This window comes from Zophobas morio, unplaced genomic scaffold, assembly GCF_036711695.1.
Source record: "Zophobas morio isolate AGI-343-1 ecotype UQ-CSIRO unplaced genomic scaffold, CSIRO_AGI_Zmor_V1 ptg000428l, whole genome shotgun sequence".
Classification (NCBI taxonomy): Eukaryota; Metazoa; Arthropoda; class Insecta; order Coleoptera; family Tenebrionidae; genus Zophobas; species Zophobas morio.
In genome coordinates, this window is record NW_026972532.1 from 23,960 (window position 1) to 44,372 (window position 20,413).

Consider the following 20,413-nt stretch of genomic DNA (forward strand, 5'->3'; position numbering starts at 1 on the left):
TAAAAACTCCTATTTCCGTGCTGACCCTCCTTTAAAGCTAGTACAAACTTCGTTACGTACGTTTAAGTTCTTGTTTTCGAGCTTTAACAACTTTTACTATTATATTATTATTAAAAGTATAAAGTTATTGTAGATACTATTGTACTCTATTTTTTAAATATACTTTTTTCTATAAAGTTTTATAAAAAGTTTATATGTAAATTTTAGAGTTAAAACAATTTTTTATCTACTTTTCTTTTACAAATGATTTATGACGTTATATTCAGTTAATTACTTGTAATCAGAATTTTTTTTAAAAAATTACTAATTAGTTTTATTAACTTAAAATAATAACTGGTACTTAATTGTCGTAATTATACACTAACAAAGAAGAATTTCCGAAAATAATATTAACTTATCTTTCTTTTCAGTTTCAAGTGATTATTCAGTATGAACTGCATCTACAAAATTTATATATATGGAGTAAAGGTATAATATAGTTTTAATAGTTAAAAAGTTAGTTCTTAAAAAGAAGTTAAAAGGTACTTTTTATTAGTGCAACAAAATTTAGCCCTGTTTCTAAAATATGCTTGCTTCTTTTAATACTTAGCTAATTAATTATATTGTTAGTTATTAAATCTTTTAGATAATTAATTTACTAAATACGAACGTTATTACCTAAAAAAGTTAATAAAATAAGGTTCAAACCTGACTATTTTTGTTTTCGTTAGAGAAAACTTTAATGTAAGGTGTTCCTATTAACATGCGTTGTTTGTTTTTTTAGTTATGCTTCAATAAATAAAAACTATTTTTCTATTTTTAATTACTCCCAATGGTGACTTAAATTTCCGGTTTTTTTTTTTGAGCTAAAACTTTTAATCTAGACAAACTGTTTCTACGTTTATTTCACTCATAATACACTTTTGATTAGTAAAAGATTTTATTTATAGGTAATGACCATGAATATAGCTTAGTTGAAAAGCTAAAACTGTTAAAAAAATAAGCAAATGAGATAAACATATTTTTATTCGTTAAATTATTCTAAAAATTCGTATTACTTTCAAGCTCTTAAGAATTTGATAAATCTACATAAAAAGGGTACTTACTATCAATACAGAACTCTTTGTTTTGAAATAAAAATAGTTCCTCGGTTAAAGCAGGCAAATACTCACGCATAGACAAGTCCAGACGAACAGGATGGGTTTTATAATTTCTGTCCATCTTCTTCGGCAAACTTTCCAGCTCAAAAACACCTAGACGCTCCTTTTTGTAATGCACAATTCGTATAACTTCGCTATTACAATTAACTTCGGTGTAGCCTTGCTTATAAGAAAATGGTTGATGTACAGATGTTTGCGCTATTCGTTCAGGCTTTTGAAGTGATTTAGCTTTTAAATAAATTTACTTTCTTTAGATTAATTACAAAAAGTAATAAACTTTTTATTAAATGAATAAATTTAAGTTTTTAAAAGTGCATATGAAGTAAATATACATTTTCTGTTGGGAATCGCTTGGTTAGCAGAAAACACTGCATTATACAGAACAGAGTGGCCTTTCAGATCATATGCTAAGATAGTAACAAAATTAATTATTTGAACTTGTAAATTTAATATAGCAATATATACGTAATTTTTAATAAATATAAATAATAACAGTCACTACCAACGAGAAAATATTAAGTTTATATGCACTATTTGTAATTCTCATATTGAAAACAGTATAAATTATTATTATTTACAATAATAATTTATGCTGTTAATTATTTATAGTAGTCTTACTAATAACATTCTTTTATTATCGGGGAAGTAATACATTATAAGTTTATTACTATTTGTACTTATTAACAAGAAAACATTAAAAAAAACACTATTTATCAATAATAACAGCAAAATAATTATAACAATCCTAACCGTCAAATAATGGTACTGGTGATAACAGATATAATTGAAAATTAAATATCTTAAAAATATTAATAAAGAAACAAAAAATAATTAAAAATAATAATATTCCAAGCTTTAAAAATAGACTAATTATTATGTTTAATAATAAAAATAGCAGTACCGATAAAAATAATTAGTAGTAGTTCAACAACAATAACACATATAATAATAATTACTAACGATAAAATATAATCAAGTATGATAACTGCCAGTAAACTGGGTTTTATTAATCAATGACTGAGTGATTTTTTTTTTATTAAAAAAAATTTTTAAATTAATATATAAGTTTATATATTATTTATTCTTATATACTCTGTAAAATATTACATAATAATTATATTATAATAATACTAAGTAAACAATTTATAGCTTTTAGGTTTATAATTAGCTTCATAACAATATCAATTACGAATGATAATGATTAAAATATAACTTAATAATTTAATTAAATATTATATACTTATCATTAACAACAATAATATTTATTGGTAAAAATAACTTTTTGTTATTGTAACTTTTATAGATTTTATAATTATATCTGGTAGTTATTATTTATTGTTGTATATAATCTTAACGTTAAGCATAATAAAAATTACTATAATTATTATGAAAAGCGATAACATTTATAATAATAACAAAATGAGGCACTTTTATTGTGGTATCTTATAATAAGACGGTCGGTTGGGGCCCAACTTAGCTCTTTATGTAATTTTCCGTAATTGGGAGTCCAGCAACCAAAAAATTGGCTCTTAATTTTTAAAGAGCCCGCTTGTGGTTGGTCGCCTATATAAAGTTTTAAGTTTCACGCGACGGTCGCGTATAATGCAAGGCAAATAGCAACCTCTGCAACCCTCCCAGGAAACAAGCGCTTTTTTTAGTGAAAGTTTCAGCACACGAGGGTGCAGGGCATTTAGATTTTTCTTTAGAAAATAAGAACGAACTTGAATAAACTCATCAACATCGTAAGAAATAAAATAGTCAAAACGGCCCACGCTTCGATGGAGACATGAGCCCAACTGCGCATCTTTTTTAAACCAGTAATAATGATAATAATATAACCTTTCTCCTTTATTGGATACCTTGATCGTAAAAACCACTAGCATGCCCATATCGGGAATGGAACACAGCAAAAGTGTCCCAATCAACAACCTCTACATGTCCTATAGGCAAAAATAACAATAAAATACCATTAAAAAGAACCAGTAGAGAGTTTCAACCCTTTTTTATGTAATTTTTTAACAGTAATCTGTATTTTGTGGGATCCTCGTTAACGTATATTAGAAAGTGGTCTATTCCTTATATATATTGAAAATAATATAGTTAAAATGGTATTTATTATCAAGAAATAAACAATATTATCTAGTAGAGTTATATAATATATATTTATATATAATAAAAAAGTACCTATTAAACGATGATAGGCGACCCACTCCAATAAGTTATTATAGAAAATCCCGTTAAGCATAACGCACGCTTGTATTGTAAAAGCGTTGGAAGACCGGTTTTCCTTAGACAAAAGTTTTTTTTAAAAAAAAATAAATAACATAATTTCTGTGACCTTTTTATTAACATTAAAAATCATGATTGTATTCAGCCAATTAAAATAGTCTTTTCATGCTCCTTTTATATTAGTAGACCAAAATAATGAAGTTTTTAAAATAAAATTAAATCTAAGAAAATGTTTGTTACTGCCAAGTATTATATTAACACTTTTTATTGGTCAACAAAATTTTTTATTTTTTTAAATTAAATGTGATTGGCCCAAAACAAATAGTCATTTTCCTAAAGTACGCTTGAAAACTCATTATAAAAGATGTGCAGGTTTCTGCCTATCGTAAAAAACAAAATGAGCCTTTATGCACGCTCACAATAATCAAGCGTAGAATGCTATATAAAATAAGCCCAATACTTGCGTTCTAGAAGCCAGCTGGAAATAATCGGGCATAACGCACGTGGGAATTCCAACAAAATGGTAACGAAGAATTTTTGTAGGTGTAAAAACCTTTAATAGAGTAAATAATAATAATAATACTAATAATAAAATGTATATATAAAAGTTTGTTGCCTGTAAATCCAAATAAACAGGAGTATCCGGAGAAACAAGCTGAGGTCTAAATTGTTGTGGAACTTTGCATTGTACATGAATATAACCAATAGTTATACCTGCTTATTGTTGTTTTTATTATAATATTGTTAATATATTATATTATGATTATTATTATTATTTAAAAAACACCCAAAGAAATAAGTTAATAAATAGTATTTCTTATCATTTTCTTTTCTATAAATAAAATATTTTTAAATATAAAATGAAAGATTTACAAGTTAAATTTAATATAAATAAAATAATGGATACTATTGAAATCAGTCAGTCAATGTATGAAGGTAACTTGAACAATTAACCACCAGATCATTAAAATGCGAGTTGGCACCGATGGGAGTCGAACCCGCTACCTTGAGACTACGCAAGATTGCTCTCTCCACTGAGCTACGATGACGACTCACATCCTAGGTGGATAAATTACGTACACAACTTTTGTTACACTATTACAGAGAATGAAACACATGCGCTCTTTGTAGCCTCGTGAGAGTCTTCTTTCTTAACACACTTGCTACATTTGCTTTGATATTATATTTTAATATTTATGAAAAATTATTTTTTGGAGAAAGTTCTAAAAAGTATATATTTTCGAATCTTATATAAAAACAGTTATTAATTTATTAAAAGATAATGAGATAGAAAACCGCGAATTCTTTTTTTATAACTGCCGTGCTTGAACAACACCCCTTGAGGTTTCTCTCCTTCAACCTTAAACAAACTAAAAATAAGTAAATTTGAAATCACTAAGACAGTAAAAATTCTATTGCGTTCAAAAAAATTAATAAAATATTAAAAGAGCAGCACAACATAAATTTGTAGTGCCTTTTTTCTTAACGTTCGGATTAAATTTAAAATGGGTAACCATAAATTATTTGAAAAGTTATAAATTAAAATAAACTTTTTTTTAACAATACCTTAAATGAAAGCTAATCTTAATTAATACCTTTTTAAAATTTTAGATAAAATATAATTCTTAGTTAAGATACCAGCGATAATAATATTGGAGTAAAGGAGAAAAATAGCCAGAATTTCGATTTTTAATGTACTTAAGATTTACTATGATGTGAGCGTCACCGACCTGAAGAAACATTTTATTTATTTATTTACCATTAAAACGAATTGTTTATAAATACAACAATAGTTATCAGTTATCAGTAATCAAACCTGCGAGTTAAGAATTAAAAATATTAATTTTTATTAAAAAGCGCTTTGGATAACTACAAAAATACAAATACAACAGCCGTGTCTCAAAGTAAAAGCAAATAGTAAAAAAATAAATTTTAGAGAAGTAAAACAGACTCCGTCAATCCACGAATCTTGAATAAAAGGTAAATCCATAGTTGGCGTTTTGGTGATTCCTGTATAAGTAAATTTAGAACCCAAAAAATTAAGTACAAGTTTAAATTTCTCAACTATTAGCATCTCTTAAGCGTGGCAAGGTAAAGTTTTGCCCGGGAAGTCGATATATACTTCTAGAGGCAAATAAAGTTTCAAAAGGAAAAATTTGGTGAACCTTGTAGTGCGCATTTCAATTTTAATCATAAATTAAATTTTTTTAGCATTAATTTACTACTATTTATACCTTTTCGTACACAAAAAAATAGTTACTTCGTTGGGTTGTAAAACCTAATTGGCAACGGGCATCTTTTGTGGTGGTTTTTCCTTTTTATATAGGATTGAAACTTTAAAAAATAAAAATAAAAATTAGCTTCTAAACCTTTAGAATAAATACCTGTTTGTTTTAATAAATTCCCTTTGTAAAGAGTTGTGATAGGAAACTTTTTATATATTATGAGCGATTACTGTATATTTATGAAAAGTACGACAACTTACGAAATATCTAAAAAATTTAAATTTCCAATCTTGAAGAAAAAGCACAAAAGCTAAGAATATAAGAATGCCCGCCCATTTAAAATTTTTAACAAACATTTAACTGAAGTCTGGAAAAATTAATAAAAATTGTTAGCGCTGACCACTTTGCTATAGCAAGTACCTTTGTCAATATACAAAACGCGTATCAGAGAGCACAGCCATTTTTGAATTTAAATTAACATAAGTAAAGCTTAGAAGGTAAAAGAATAAAAAAATGCGTAGTTAACTTCCAAAGTCTCTTTTGTTAATATTGCACTGACTGTCTCAGATATTTATTTTAAATTATAGTACGTGGTCGAATTACAGTTGAAATCCTTTTTTAACTTGTTGCTTAAAGTTAGAATTCTGTAGTTATTGATAATTAAGAATATTACATAATAGCTTTTTCTGTTGTATTCCATAAAAAATATACTTTACACAGGCTAAGACTTTATTAAAATAAATTATACAAGAAGCTTGTTATGATTTGTGCGTAAAAAAAAAAGAAACTTTTTGTGTTTGTGTGGGTGCAAATATTTAAAGATTTTATTTTAACAATTATTGTTTTTTTTAAAATAAAATATATACTTTTAGATCAATGTTTTCGTAATTTATTATTGGAAATACCCTTATTTTGAAAGTTAACTTACGTATAAACTTTTTATTATTTCATTATTTTATCTTTATGAAAAGTAATTAACTTCCGTATATGTAAGCTAATTAATTCATATAATATAAATTTTTTCGGCAACTCAAGCGGATAAATATTATATGTTTACTACTAAATTTTAACCGATCTTATAAACGGACCACTTCCTACAATTCCTTTTTAAAGTTGTAGACGTAAGCTTCTTTTAATCTAAATGAATTTAATACCCATCATATTGTTAGATAAAATATAACACAAAAATAAAATAATAGTTTGTTATTTTGTTTAAAAGTAATAGTTATGCTTAGTAGTGTTTTACGTACAAAACTGTATAATTTTATTAAAAAAAAAAAACAAAGCTAAAGATTTTTCTTTTGTTAATGATATTTCCTGGTTCTCGATCGGGTCGTGAAAGTAAACACCGAATTTACGAGCTCTCGACGGGATGATAAATCACAGATTAGGTTTATGCTTGTGAGCTAAAGGGATCTTATATGTACATATAAGTGTATTAAACAATTTTACCCCTAACCCATTTTATATATATTCAGAGTCCGCTGCGCGGTCGGCGATGACGTACGGAGGCCCAAATTCCTTAGTTGACCTCATCTGGCAGTAATCGATTGGTGCGCTGACTGAGCCGATCGTAGGTGGCGATAACATTGCGTCGAAACCTAGAGGTTCAATCTGGAGTTCTTTATGTAAGGCATCGTTTGCGAACAAACTACAGCTCGCTCGTCATAAGTCATGGCAGCTTGTTTTTTCTCACTTGAAGCGAAGAGACTATTGACAATGAGCCATGGGCCCAGGCGGTAGACGCTTAAGTCATGATCGGTTGGATGCACAAAAAATACAAACGTCATTTCTTCTTCTGCGAGAGTATACTTTGAGCACAAAGTAAAGAGTAAAGAGTGTGGTCCGGCGCCTTGACCATTGCCGGGATACAGCTTTCGTGCGGTCTCCACTAGAGCTTACTGTCAATAATGACCCCCAGGTACTTCGTCTGAGGACACCAACGAATTACCTTAATTTCAAAGGTCAGCGGCGGTAGTGATGTAGTGCGCTTCTTCGTGATAATTTTCTAATGACCGCACCAGTCGGCTATCGACACTAGGTAGTACTGCAGATGCTGGCGCAATAAGGCAGTTGACTTTGACGAGGAGTAAATCGCCGTGTCACCCCCTATAAGACAATCCGCGACTGGGGGTCGTTGAGGTGTGGCACGTCGCGTAGGTAAAACTGCAAAGAGTAAGTGCGATAAAAATCCTTGTGGGGATCCGGCTATTAGTAGTCATAGGGGCCAGCACGCATTGCCCACCCTTATTTCAAATACGCTGTCCTCAAGATAAGATTTGATCACGTTAAAAGAATAGCAGGAAGCACTATGACGCGTAAATTGCAAAGCAAGCCCTTGTGCCAAATTCGATCAAACGCTTTTCGACATCAAGAAAGACGGCGCCCACTACCTTCATTTAATTGAAGAAACGGATCGTGCACTCTGTCACGAGAAGTTGTTGAGTAGTGGAGTGTCCTTGTCGAAATCCAAATTGGAATTCTTGCCGAGAGTGACTTGCGTCAACAACTGCTTGCAAGCGGCGCAGATGACCGCCTCAGCTACTTTACCAACTGCTGACAAGAGGCTGATAGGCCTGTATTTGCTTGGCGTAGATGTTAATCGTGGTCTTTTAGGGAGCATCACAACAGTTGCCTTCTTCCAGTGCAATGGGAAGATGCCGAGAACCATCGTAGGGTTGAGGAGGCAGCATAGTCGTTCTACCGCCCCCATTAATAATTGCTTTTACATCATGTTGGTGATATCGTCGGGGCTAGGCGCCTTTCGTCTCGGCAAGGCGATAATAAATCTTACGACTACGGTTATATTAATTGGCTCAAGCTGTTCGCCGGCCTCAACAAGAAAGTTTGACTCATAAAACACCATCGACAACCAAATAAGCAGGTGGCACACACTGAGTAGCGAGGTTATCGGCAAAGTGTCGCTTCGTCAGCATATTTTCCTCTACAAAATTGCCGTCTCGCATAGTAGGTACTGGTAAACGCCCTCTGTTTTTGTATTTCTCTACGAACTTCCGGAAAGAGACGCGATCATTACAGATATTATTCAATATAATACTTAACTTTGTCTCTCACAATCGGTTATAAAGTTTAAGATCTCTTTTCTTTTAACCCCTTATTATAGGTCACTGGTTACCATGTTTGCCACTTGTCGCCTAGGTTCAATTTGAAAGAGTAGGTCTATGTAAATTGACCCTAAACAACAGGTCGGTCTCTGAAACAGTCTCTAGTAAGTTTGAATACCATGTTCTAACAGATTATGCAGCAACCAAGAAAACATTAAAAAAGTGGTAAATATAGCCACCAGTGAATGTCTATTTTTTTTTAGCCCCCAGAGTTTTGTCCGTTAAAGGGTAAAAGCCGAATTTAAGTTATGGATGGCTTCACATTTTCACTTTTTTCCTTCTATAAACTTAAAGTAGCAGCGCAATAGGACCTTTAACGAAAGCAAGGCAGCCTGATTGTTTTCATGAAATTTTACTTTATAAATATCATAATCTTTTTACAACTTTAACTTTAAGAAACGTAGCATCTGCCTTGCCTTTTATACCTAGCTAACCTAAGAAAGTACAACTCTTCAGTTTAAGATTTAATATAATCCCTACTGCTGCTCAGTTGCGGAGCCTTATGCTAAAGACTAGTAAAAAAAAAGAAAGGGTAAGAACAATTAAGGGAAGTTATACCAAGTTCTTTTCATATAAAAATTAAGCTTAACGATTTACACTTCAAATAAGTAAAAAGTTATTAGAGCGAGATTTTGATTTATATTTTTTTCTATTATTATATTTGTATTGAATACTAAATAATAACCTAAAGATATTATTATTTTACTTAGTATATGAATTAAATTCTTTGCAGTAAATTACCTCCTGTTCTAGTAAAACTATAATAACCATTTAAGAAATTTACGATATTTCATGTTTTATAAGGCCAAGTCACAATTAATAGCTAATAATGTCAGCTTAACGGTCACAACTGGTAAAACTGACTCGTCAGTTGCAGTCTTCATCAAAAAAATCCTGTCTTAGCTGTTTACAATATATATCATGAACTTTAGCGGCTGCCTTACTTTTCGAAAAATAAAAAAAAAATAGTAACTAGACGGAACAGTGCTTACGTTAAAGATACCGCTTATCTCAAAATTTTACCGTGCTAAAAAGAATATCTTTTTCTTAGATGAAAAAACCGTAAAAAAACCCCCTTTTAATATAAACTCATTACTTACAACTTTAAATAAACAGACTTTTTCAACGAAACATCTTGTTATATAAATATTATATTGGAAAGTAAATGGCCTGTACAAGGTGTTATAGAAGCACATTTAAAAATTTAATTTATTACTAAATAATTCTGTGAAAATTTTTTATCTTAATTATTTTCTTTCCTTTTCTCACGCTAATATAAATTTTTGCAGTATATTTATTGAAATAATTATATATAACTTTTACTAATATATGTTTTTTATATTTTTAAAAGTTATAATAAATTAATATATTAATTGACTTTATTAATGAAACCCAGAACCATACTATTACCCTGACAGACGATAACCTGAAGCTACTGGAGTTACTCTCTGTTTTGCAAAAAGGCAAGAAATTTAATGTGCAATTTTGTAATGTATTATTTGAAAAATACCTCATCGATTCTTGCAGATGACGATTTTAATGCAAAACATCCATTATGCAACAATAAAACTAATAATGGCTTAATCCACTCGGGTAAAAGATTTCACTTTTATACCACTATATTTTTTTAACTTGTGGCATGGAGTTTAGAGACCACCATATTTGGTAAATGCACAGATAGCTCTCTGTTGACCGGGTATCGGTATTATTACAAAATTTTCAATATTTTTTTGATTACAATAACTTGTACAACAGAAACTTGTCACAATATCCTTTTTTAGAAAAATTTCAGTGTTCCCCTTTATCAGAAACTTTAATCAATTAGTACCGATACTTGTCAACAGAGAGCGCTCCGTACATTCGTCAAATGCATTGTTTTGCTTGTAGTTAAAAAGTGCATATATATAATAACTTAGTGGAGGTTAAGCTGTAAAATTAAGTATATAAGAAGCTATCCAGTGGCGTGGTTTCAGAAACTTTTTCTTTTCCTCGTCAATACTAGCCGTCGTACGGGGGTACATGCCCCAGTTCAAAGAAAAATAACTATCATCCTCCCCCTCCCTCCCCTAACTCTCAATAACAGATACAACCGGTGGAAGTAAAATGGGGGTAGATCTTCTCTACTTCTTGGGTCCATGGAGGGGGAGTTTGTATGATTGTTACGTGCTACGGAGTGTTAGCTTTATAAAAAAGTTAAAGTAGTAATCGCGGTATGACTGTCTACTGTTTGGTTGGTATATAGGAGAAGAGAGTGAGAATTCTGTCTATTCTAGAAGTGGAAGGTGCCTAAGAAAAAAGTTTTTCCTCTTCTTTGAGGGAGGAGCCGTCTCTTCTCCTCTCCTTCCTTGGGTCTTTTGTGGTAATAGTTCACACCATTTACTGTCTGACGCTTAGAAACGGTTTCACAATAATTTTCTTTTGTTACCTGAAAAAATAAAAGTCCGCGTACTAAATTAAAAAAAAAGATGAAAATAAAAATGAGTAGCGTCGCTGGGCTAGTGAAATTAATAAATTTTAATATATAGTTTTTGTACTGTATAATCTTCGTTATACCTTGGTCACTAGAAGAAATGGAGTAGGTGCACTAAAATAATAACATAATATCCAAACCACCATGCAATTAAAAAAATATTAAAGTGTGATATAAAAGTAAAACCACTTTAACAGGGTTTAAGGTTAAAAAGAAATAAACAGGTGAGTAAATAAATACTAGATTGAATAAAAAAGAATTAAGTAAAGTCATAATAATAAATTAAAGAATAAAAAATACAAAATGCATACATAGAAAATAAAAAAAAAATTTACAGTTTATTCAATAAAGTTTAATATATATATATTATTCCGTTAAGATAAAATTCAGAAAAATGTTCTAGAAAGATAAATTTTAACGCTAGATATTTATAGCTTACTTCCAACAGGGTATAATAATAAATATAATATATAATTTTACCAAATTAAAATCTTTCTGTTTAAAGAAATTTTTATGATGAAAATGCTATATTTTTATTTGTTCTTTAAAGAATATAGTTTGTTACAATTAGCTTTAAAGGATTAACAAAGTCGTGCCTCATAGGGTGTAGTTTATTTAGTAACAACTTCTCTACATCCTGTTATGGATGGGACCACAGCATCTACTGTTAGAGGATGGATAAATATATCCACAAATAGAGAAATAAGTTAAGGTTTAACTTTATTTTAGAAAATTGTATCTCTCAGATACACTCTTGTATGGGATAACCTACAAAGTATCTATGGGCCATGAACTTTCACGAGGGGGATCTAAGTTACCATATATAGAAGTGGTAAATTTAGGAAGTATATCTGAGGCCAATATGTGTATGTCTTTGTAGTGCTCACTCCAAAGACAACCTGGCCTCGACGGTCTCACCGACGTGGTATAAAAACAATTATTGATGATGGCGATAGAACGAACATGCTGCCTCATCAACTCAACGGTGACTCTCACCTCCCCACTACGCTGGAAGACGGACGGCAACTGTTGTGATGCTCCCTAAGAGACCACGACTAGCATCTACGCCGAGCAAATACAGGCCTATCAGCCTCTTGTCAACAGTTGGTAAAGTAGCTGAGGCGGTCATCTGCGCCGCTTGAAAGCAGTTGTTGACGCAAGTCTCTCCCTTCAAGAGTCCCAATTTGGATTTCGACAAGGACACTCCACTACTCAACAACTTCCTCTCGTGACAGAGTGCACCATCCGTTTCTTCAGTTTAATGAAGGCAAAAGGCACGGTCGTTCTTTATGTTGAAAAGCGTTTGACTGAGTTTGGCACAAGGGCTTGCTTCACAAATTACGCGCCATAGCCCTTCCTACTACCCTATTTAACATTCTTAAATTTTACCTTAGACATACCGCGTCTTTGGCGTACGGTGTGGGCGATGCGCACCCACCCCTAAGAGCACTAACAACTTGCGCCTCACAAGGATCTCATTTATCACCCTTACTCTTCGCACTTTATGCCCAACGTGCCACAGCCTAACGATCTCCACTAGCGGAGGGCCTTAGAGCGGATAATACGGCGACTTACTCAACCTCAAAGTTACCCACCTTATTGTGCTAGCATCTGCAGTACTACCTACGGACGCTTGCCAACTGGCGCCGTCGTTGGAAAATTACTATTGATGCGGAAAAGAGCAAAGCCCTTCTTATTACAAAGAAGCGCTCTACACCACTATTGCCGCTGACCTTTTAATATGAGGTAATTCTTTGGAGTCCTGAGGCGGAATACTTGGAGTCATCACTGACAAGAAGTTCTCGTGGCGGCCGCACATAAACTATCTCGAATGTTCAAACTCTTTTCCCATGTTCGAAGTAAATTCTTGCTACACTACAATGATGCTTGTATTTGTTGGGCGCCCAACCGATCATGACATACGCGTCTGCTGGCTGGGTCTACGACTCACCGGCAATAGTCTCTTCGCTTCATGTGAGAAAAACAAGTTGCTACGCCTTATAACGGACGCGCCGTGGTTTTTTCGCAACGATGCCTTACATAAAGACCTCCAGATTGAACCTCTGGGTATCGTTTTTCGACGGAATGCTGTCGCCACTGTGATCGGCTCAGTCAGCACACCAATCGATTACTGACGGATGAGGTCAACTACTAAAGCTGGGGGCGCACGCTATCGCCGACTGTGTGATGAACTTTAATATATAATGTGGGTTATGGGTAAGATTATTTTTAATACATACATGTATATAAGATTGCTATAACACAAGTTTGAAGTTGGCGTGTACACTATCACCTTGTTGGGAGCTCGTAAATTGGGTATTTTCTTTTATGACCCGATCGAGCTCCAGGAAATATCATTTATAGGAAAAAAAAAAACTCCAAAACAGCTTTACTTTAAAAAGAATGCGAGAAGGTCTAATAACCCTGTTCTCCTTCTAATAAGAATACTCTTTTACAACGCTGTAGATTAACCGTAAGATCAAGGTGACAGGAGAGGTCGAACTAACAATCCATAAAAATTAAAAAATATTGGTGTTAACCTTGTAGATTCTTATCTTCTTCTAAATTTATTTTATCTATAACCATTGTAGAAAAGTATGTTACAGAACCATCCTGCCGTAAGTTGACTTTTTGAGCCCAATCAATCATATTATCCAATATTAATTAGTATAAATTATATTGTACTTATAAGTTATATGGTAACCTTTTTTACAACTGAGGGGTAGTATAATGAAGTTGTTTGATTTACTAGAATGAGCAAGTGTAAAATAACAAATTGTAAGGTAATTCAAACTAGAATTAAATAGTCTATATTAATAACTAGAGAGCAGTAAAAGAAAGGAAGTTTGTTACTAAAATGAATTAGTAAAAAAAACCCAATAATAATTGTAACGCTCATTCTTCACTGGATGTAACCCCATTTAAAAATATACCCCTATAGCGAAACTATATATTATTAACTACCAGGAGCTCTTTCGAACCCTAACACTATCGTACAAGAGCTAATAAGAATCCCAGTTGGGTTAAAATCTATTTAAAACTGAAAGGAGCTGCTTTGTAAATAAAAATAATTATGTTGTATTGGACGTTACCGAATTTAAGCAGTAAAGAGCTTCATGGAATCATGTATACATTGGAGAAAACACCTATAATGAAGCTTTGGATGTCTCAGAGGAAGTAATTAATTCCGGCTTTCGAGCTGTTTCCTATGAATGCGCGAAATAGCATTGAGATGCATATAAAGGAAGAAAAATATTCAAAATTTTTTATCTTCTGCTTAGAGTTATCCTACTGGACCTTAACGATGGGATCATTGAAAAACTAAAAGAACTTTAGTGCAGCTGAAGAGCGCTATTATAAATTTCATTAGGGCCTGAGAAAAAGTTACTTAAAAAGAACTGCTATTTTGCTAGTGAAAGGACATTAATAAATAGTAACTACCTACCTTAAATAAATAAGTCTTTAAACTTAGTCAGTGTGTTTGCTGTTTTTACCAAAGATTTAAATATTTAAGCAGTGTCAGATAAAGAAAGTTTTAAAAAGCTTGTTCTACTTAAAAAGTATAAAAACAACTATAACCGAGTGTTAGTTGAAAAATTACTTTAGAATCAGTTAATATTTAAAATAGATTAGATGGGTAAGAACCAATGCATAATACTTCTTGAAAGGTGTCCTTGAAATGGAATTAGAGAAAAAAATTTTGTTTTACAGAGAACGAAGTAAAAGAAATGGATATTTTAAAGCTCGGCTATCCAGAAGAACAAGCATAAAGTTATGAATGTAATAATTTAAACCTTTGCGAGTTTCTCAAACTTCTTAAGCTTTGATAGAAAAAAAAGGGGGGTGCGTCGCATAGGGAAAAAAATAATCAAAAAAGCAAAAAAAATCTAATGCGTAAGATTGCGCATGACTAGAGTACATGTTAGAAAGCACACAATGAAGCCATGTGATGGTGGAAAATAGAGTATGGAAACAACTGGTATGCCGCTTAATTCAACAGAGTTAATTTTAACAGTCTTCCTCTCCTTTAATAAATGCAAAAAAGTTTACAGAAAAGAAAAAAAACGTGATCACCCACGTAAAAAGAAGCACGTATAGTCTGCCATTTGTTGTAGGCGTAAATAGCATGATGTACCACGCCTTAAGAACACGTGATTTTCAGAGTAAACACCAACGCCAAAATTGTGATGCATCATTCTCGTGAAAATTACTTAATAATTTCTTAAAAAGGACTCAAATTATTAAAAAATTGTATTCACTTAAATTTTAACTTTGTCATTTTTTATAGTTATTATCGATCGCATATAGTAGAAAGCCGGCGCGGAAATAAAGGAAAGGTTATTTTTTTTGTTATAAATAGTAAATTCACGAATTTTATTAGGACACGATTCACTGTAACTATTAAAACAGATATAAATTATAAATACTATGATAAAATCGAAAATTTTACAACTTTTCTAAGCAATAAATATCCTTTAGTTAAGCCAGAAAGCAATGCAGTCACGTCATATTCAAAGTGTTCCTATAAATAATATAATTGAAAAGTTTTTAGAGTTAATGTTTCATTGGTATGATAATGCTTATTCATGATTATAATAAATTTTTGCGATAATTATATAAATTTTTTAATTATTAAAAAAAATTAAAAACTTAATTTAGCCTTAATCTTTCTGTAATTATTAAAAAACTTATAGAAGTGTTTACTTTTTATTGTAAAAAAATTATTATATAATATAAAAAATTTTATTAATATTTTAATGTATCAAATTTTATTCATTAAAATATCTAAAACTAGTTATTTTTGTTTGACATTCATTAGAAATTTATAATAATAAAAAGAAAAAAAATTCTAAAATTTCTTATTAAAAATTTTTATAATTTTTTTATATAGTAGCAAATATTTTTAAAACTGAAACGATTATTAAAATTATTTAAATTTTGTTAAAAAAAATTTACAAATAATAAGTTTTATATTAATAGTAATTAAAAAGTTTTAACTTTTTTTTTAATTTCCTAATCTTTAATAATTTTTGTTTTTATTTACTCTAAAACTTAGAATTTTCTTATAAAGGTTAATAAATTTATCATATTTCATCATTTTAATTTATTGCTTTTTTAATAATTTTTTGCTAAAATTAATGATATAAATATTCTTATAACCTTTAAAAAAATTTTTTAAAATAAATTAAAATATTATAATGTAAATTAGTATTGCGGAAATTATTGTAATAACTTTCTATAAAGTTTTTAATATCTAAATTTTATAACCAAAATTTAGATATTACATTAACTTTTAACTATTATATATAACGACACTTTATATAATAATTAGAATTAAAATATTAAATTTTTCTAAAGACATAATAAATTTTTTAAACTTTCATAGGAACATTTATTAAATATTTCTTAAATATTTTACAAAATGTAATCTTGAATTTTTTCAAATTACAAAATTTTTATTAAATAAATTTGAACATTTAAAAAATTATTAGCATAAATAAAAATTCTTAATGCTATTTTCCTAAAAATTTTATGAGTATATACAAATAAAACTCATTTTTTTTCTTATTAAAGCTAAAAAATTATAAAAACTTGTTTTAGTTGTTCATCGTTTGAAAGCAGGTCGCATATAGTTGTAATTTCCCGAAGGAGTGAAGAATCTTTTTTTAAAATTCCTAAGATAATTAAAATAAAATCATAAAATAGATTTAATATAAAAATTTAAATTAATAATTATACTTTTCTAAAAATAATAAAAAAAGTTTTTAATAATTAAAGATTTTTTATAATAGCAAAGTTGTATTTTTTTAAAATTTTAGAAAAATTATTTGATTAATAAATAAAATTTATATTATTAAAAAAAATTAAAAGTTTACAAAATTTAATTTGTTGTTTTATATAAACTTAAAAGTAATCAAAAAAGAAATAAAATTTCAGTATAATTGAAATTATATATAAATTCAAAAGTATTGGAGAAAAGATTTAGAATAAAAGATAAAAAATAAATTTAAAAGTAATTGAAAAAGAATTTAAATTCAGAAAGAAAAGCAGTCATAGTACAACTAAAAAACCTTCTTTTACGTCTTGAAGATATTCAAGTAAAAGTTTAATTTTATAATAAATAGCTTTAGCGCATTTACGGGGCCTTAACGAAGATTCTAAATAAAATTATTACCAACAAAAAAATTTTCATTGAGGTTATAATAACTCGTCCGAAGAAAAAGTACTTATAGTATTATAAAAAGTAATTTTTAATAATAATGAAAAAATACTAATAAAAGTATAAAGAAATCGTAGAAAAGATGACTAAGATAATAACAACTTTCTAGCAATATTTATAATATATTTAAATACTAATAATATTACAGAAAAAAATAAAATTGATTTTTTTATGTTTTTAAATCGTAATTAAATCATATTTAATTTTTTTTAATTATACAAACTTGTTACTTTCTAGTAGTTTTAGAGATCAATAAGTTTAATTATATGAAATACCTTTAAAAAATTTATATTTAATTTAGTTTTTCGTTATTAATCAGTTAAAAGTAAAAAACTGCTCAACATTAATATAATATAAATATGAGCATTTCTTAATTAAATTACCGTTTACCATGAAATTATGTTATTTATGTTATTAATTATTTTTAAATATCTTTTTTAATTAGAAGTTGTGAATTTTCTAGTAGTTTTAGAAAATCCTTTTATAAATAAGTTAATTAAATCTTTTACCTTCCGGGAAAAGAAATAGATATATATATATAAATTCTATAAAAGATTCTGATATGAGTAATATCCACTACGCTGCTCAGAACATAACGACTTTATGGTAATTTTTGAAATTGAATTTTAATTTATAAAGAAAGAGTAAAAAAACATGATTTAATCCGTTTTATTATATTTTTATTTATAAATTCTTATTTTTTACTATAATATTTTTATTCATTTTCTAGTTAATTGGTTTTTATTATATTAAACTGCTACATTTCTAGCAGTTTTATAAGATTTAAAAAATAAGTTAATAAACTAAATATGTCACCTTCAGGAGATTCGATGGTATCAGCATTGCAGGATAAAAAGTTAATAGTAATTCTCTCCATTTCATTACTTTTTATAAAACTTAAAAAAAAAAAAATTAAGAATAGCTTTAATTATAAGAAACCTCGTTAACTCAAAGCTACGTCGAACAAAATTAATTTCAGGTCCTAAACTTATACACATAGGATTATATATATTAATAAAAAAGGATGAACCAATTTTGAGGATTGAAATACGATTAGTATCAAAAAAAATAAATTAAAGAAGATAATAAAAATTTTAAAAAAAGTATTATAACTATATGTAACCATTTAAAGTAGTTAAAGACGTTTCATATAACTCTATTGGTAAATTAGAATATAAATAATTTCCTTGCGATTCGTAATAACTTTCGTTGGTGCTTAAAATTAAAAAATACGGGTTTTCTAAAGATGTGGAAGAGATTACCTTTAAATAAAAAGTTAAATTAAAACTCTTTTTTTTAATAGATTATTAATGATACTAGTTTATGAAATTCTAAATGCTCAGGAAGCGGGTTCAAATCTTTGGTAGAGCAAATTGTGTACCATCCCAGAAATGAATAGGAAAAAGAGGGAACTTTATCAACTAATAAATAAAAACTTAAAGATAGCCGGCAACAATAGAATTTAGGTATACTCGTTTTCATTTTTTCTTCAAAAAAATGATAATCAAAATTAAATTTACTTCCAACAAAGTCCGAAGGCTAGAAAATGTTACTAAAGGATGTTATAATAATCCATGAAAACGACCATCTCAAAAGAGTCCGCTATTTCCTTCTTGCCGTTATTATAAAATCCTAAAAGGCATCCTAAAACTATAAAAACTTTGAGCTTGTACAAAGTTAAGTATATAGTAAAGTTTTACTTTTCACATCTTTATCTCTATATGAGGCTTTTTTTTGACGAGAATAAGAATCGGCAATAGTAAGTAAAACTACAAGAGAAATCATTACAGACAGTAATTTCTACTAGACGAAAAAACAGAACCACGTAGATGAAGCAACGGCTTTGATATTTCTAAATTAATAGAGGCACTCATCTATATCTTAACTTTTATTAATTGTTAACCGTCCCCAAGAATAACAAGTTTATCCTTTTTCTATATAGCAAAAAAAAGTTTATAGTAACAAAGCTAATAGATTACCATTAAAAAAAAAAGTGGACTTTTTATAGAAAATTTAAGGTAATTTACTAGATGACACTGGTGGAAGCCAAAATAGTTTAAAACTGTGCGATTAAAACTTCTGAGCAAGTTAGTTATTGTAAAAAAATTAAATATGGTTTGTAAAAAAATAAAAAGTCAAACAATAATTAATTTTAGCTTAGATAGTAGAGGAAAGCTAGTGAAGTTGTGCTCAAAATATAAATTATGTAACCAACTTTAAGTAAAAATTAAAATAAAAACTTTTTAATTGAACCAAACTTAAAAAATTTTAAAAAGGATGACATTAGAAAACAATAAACTTTTTTTATACAAAAAAGGTTATAGTTTTATGAAGAGGAGTGTATTCTACAAACAAAGCAGAACTTTACGTTAGAGTCGTGATTTACGTAGAAGATTGGGTAGGTTTGCAGCTTTGAGGGCGCTGTTAGATGGCCTCTGCTGCCCTGCTGGCCTTCTTTTAAGTCAAGGTTCTGGGCCAACTCATACACTTATGAATGTGCAATCAATATTTTTCAGGTTTGTAGTGTTGTGGTTATCTCAGTAACACCCCAAAGGTTTCAGGCCCTTCCAATATCACTATGCATAGTGTACTCAGTAGGCTTGCATTCGTTTATGTCTAAAATAATGAGCTATAAAGACCCCTCTTTACAGAAACTTAAAGTAATTCCAGAACCAGAGATATTCAAAAGTTTACCTTATGGTCAAGTTTTGCTGTACAGAACGACATTTTCTGTAAATACAACACTTATGTCATCGAAAAAAAAAACATTCTTCTTCTGTACACCAAAAAACTACTTCCAGGTTGTTTCTAGCAACCTTGCAGACTACCAGGTTTTCTTCTCTTTATTTGGTATTAGTTTCAATTAAAATAAAAAAATGTCTTACCGGGCAGCGGTAAAGAGTGTTGCCGCACAAATCTTTTTTTTTGACCTTCGCTAGGTGCGTATATAACCTTGTCTCATAAGTAACAAAACTAAATGCCAAATACGAAAATTTAATGTTATG

At 29.4% G+C, this 20,413-nt stretch overlaps 1 protein-coding gene across 1 annotated transcript; it reads right to left on the reverse strand.

The window, feature by feature from the left end:
- Positions 1-12,191: 12,191 nt before the first annotated feature.
- LOC135120843 (uncharacterized) lies at positions 12,192-18,903 on the reverse strand. The gene is made up of 9 exons (XM_064045163.1): positions 18,881-18,903; positions 18,726-18,829; positions 18,532-18,670; positions 18,348-18,390; positions 18,225-18,292; positions 17,260-17,346; positions 16,781-16,863; positions 15,642-15,710; positions 12,192-12,356 (listed from the first exon to the last, which is right to left on the reverse strand). Exons 1-9 carry the CDS (start codon positions 18,888-18,890, stop codon positions 12,192-12,194), a joined length of 768 nt encoding a protein of 255 aa, XP_063901233.1. The 5' UTR covers positions 18,891-18,903.
- Between the last annotated feature and the right edge of the window lie 1,510 nt (positions 18,904-20,413).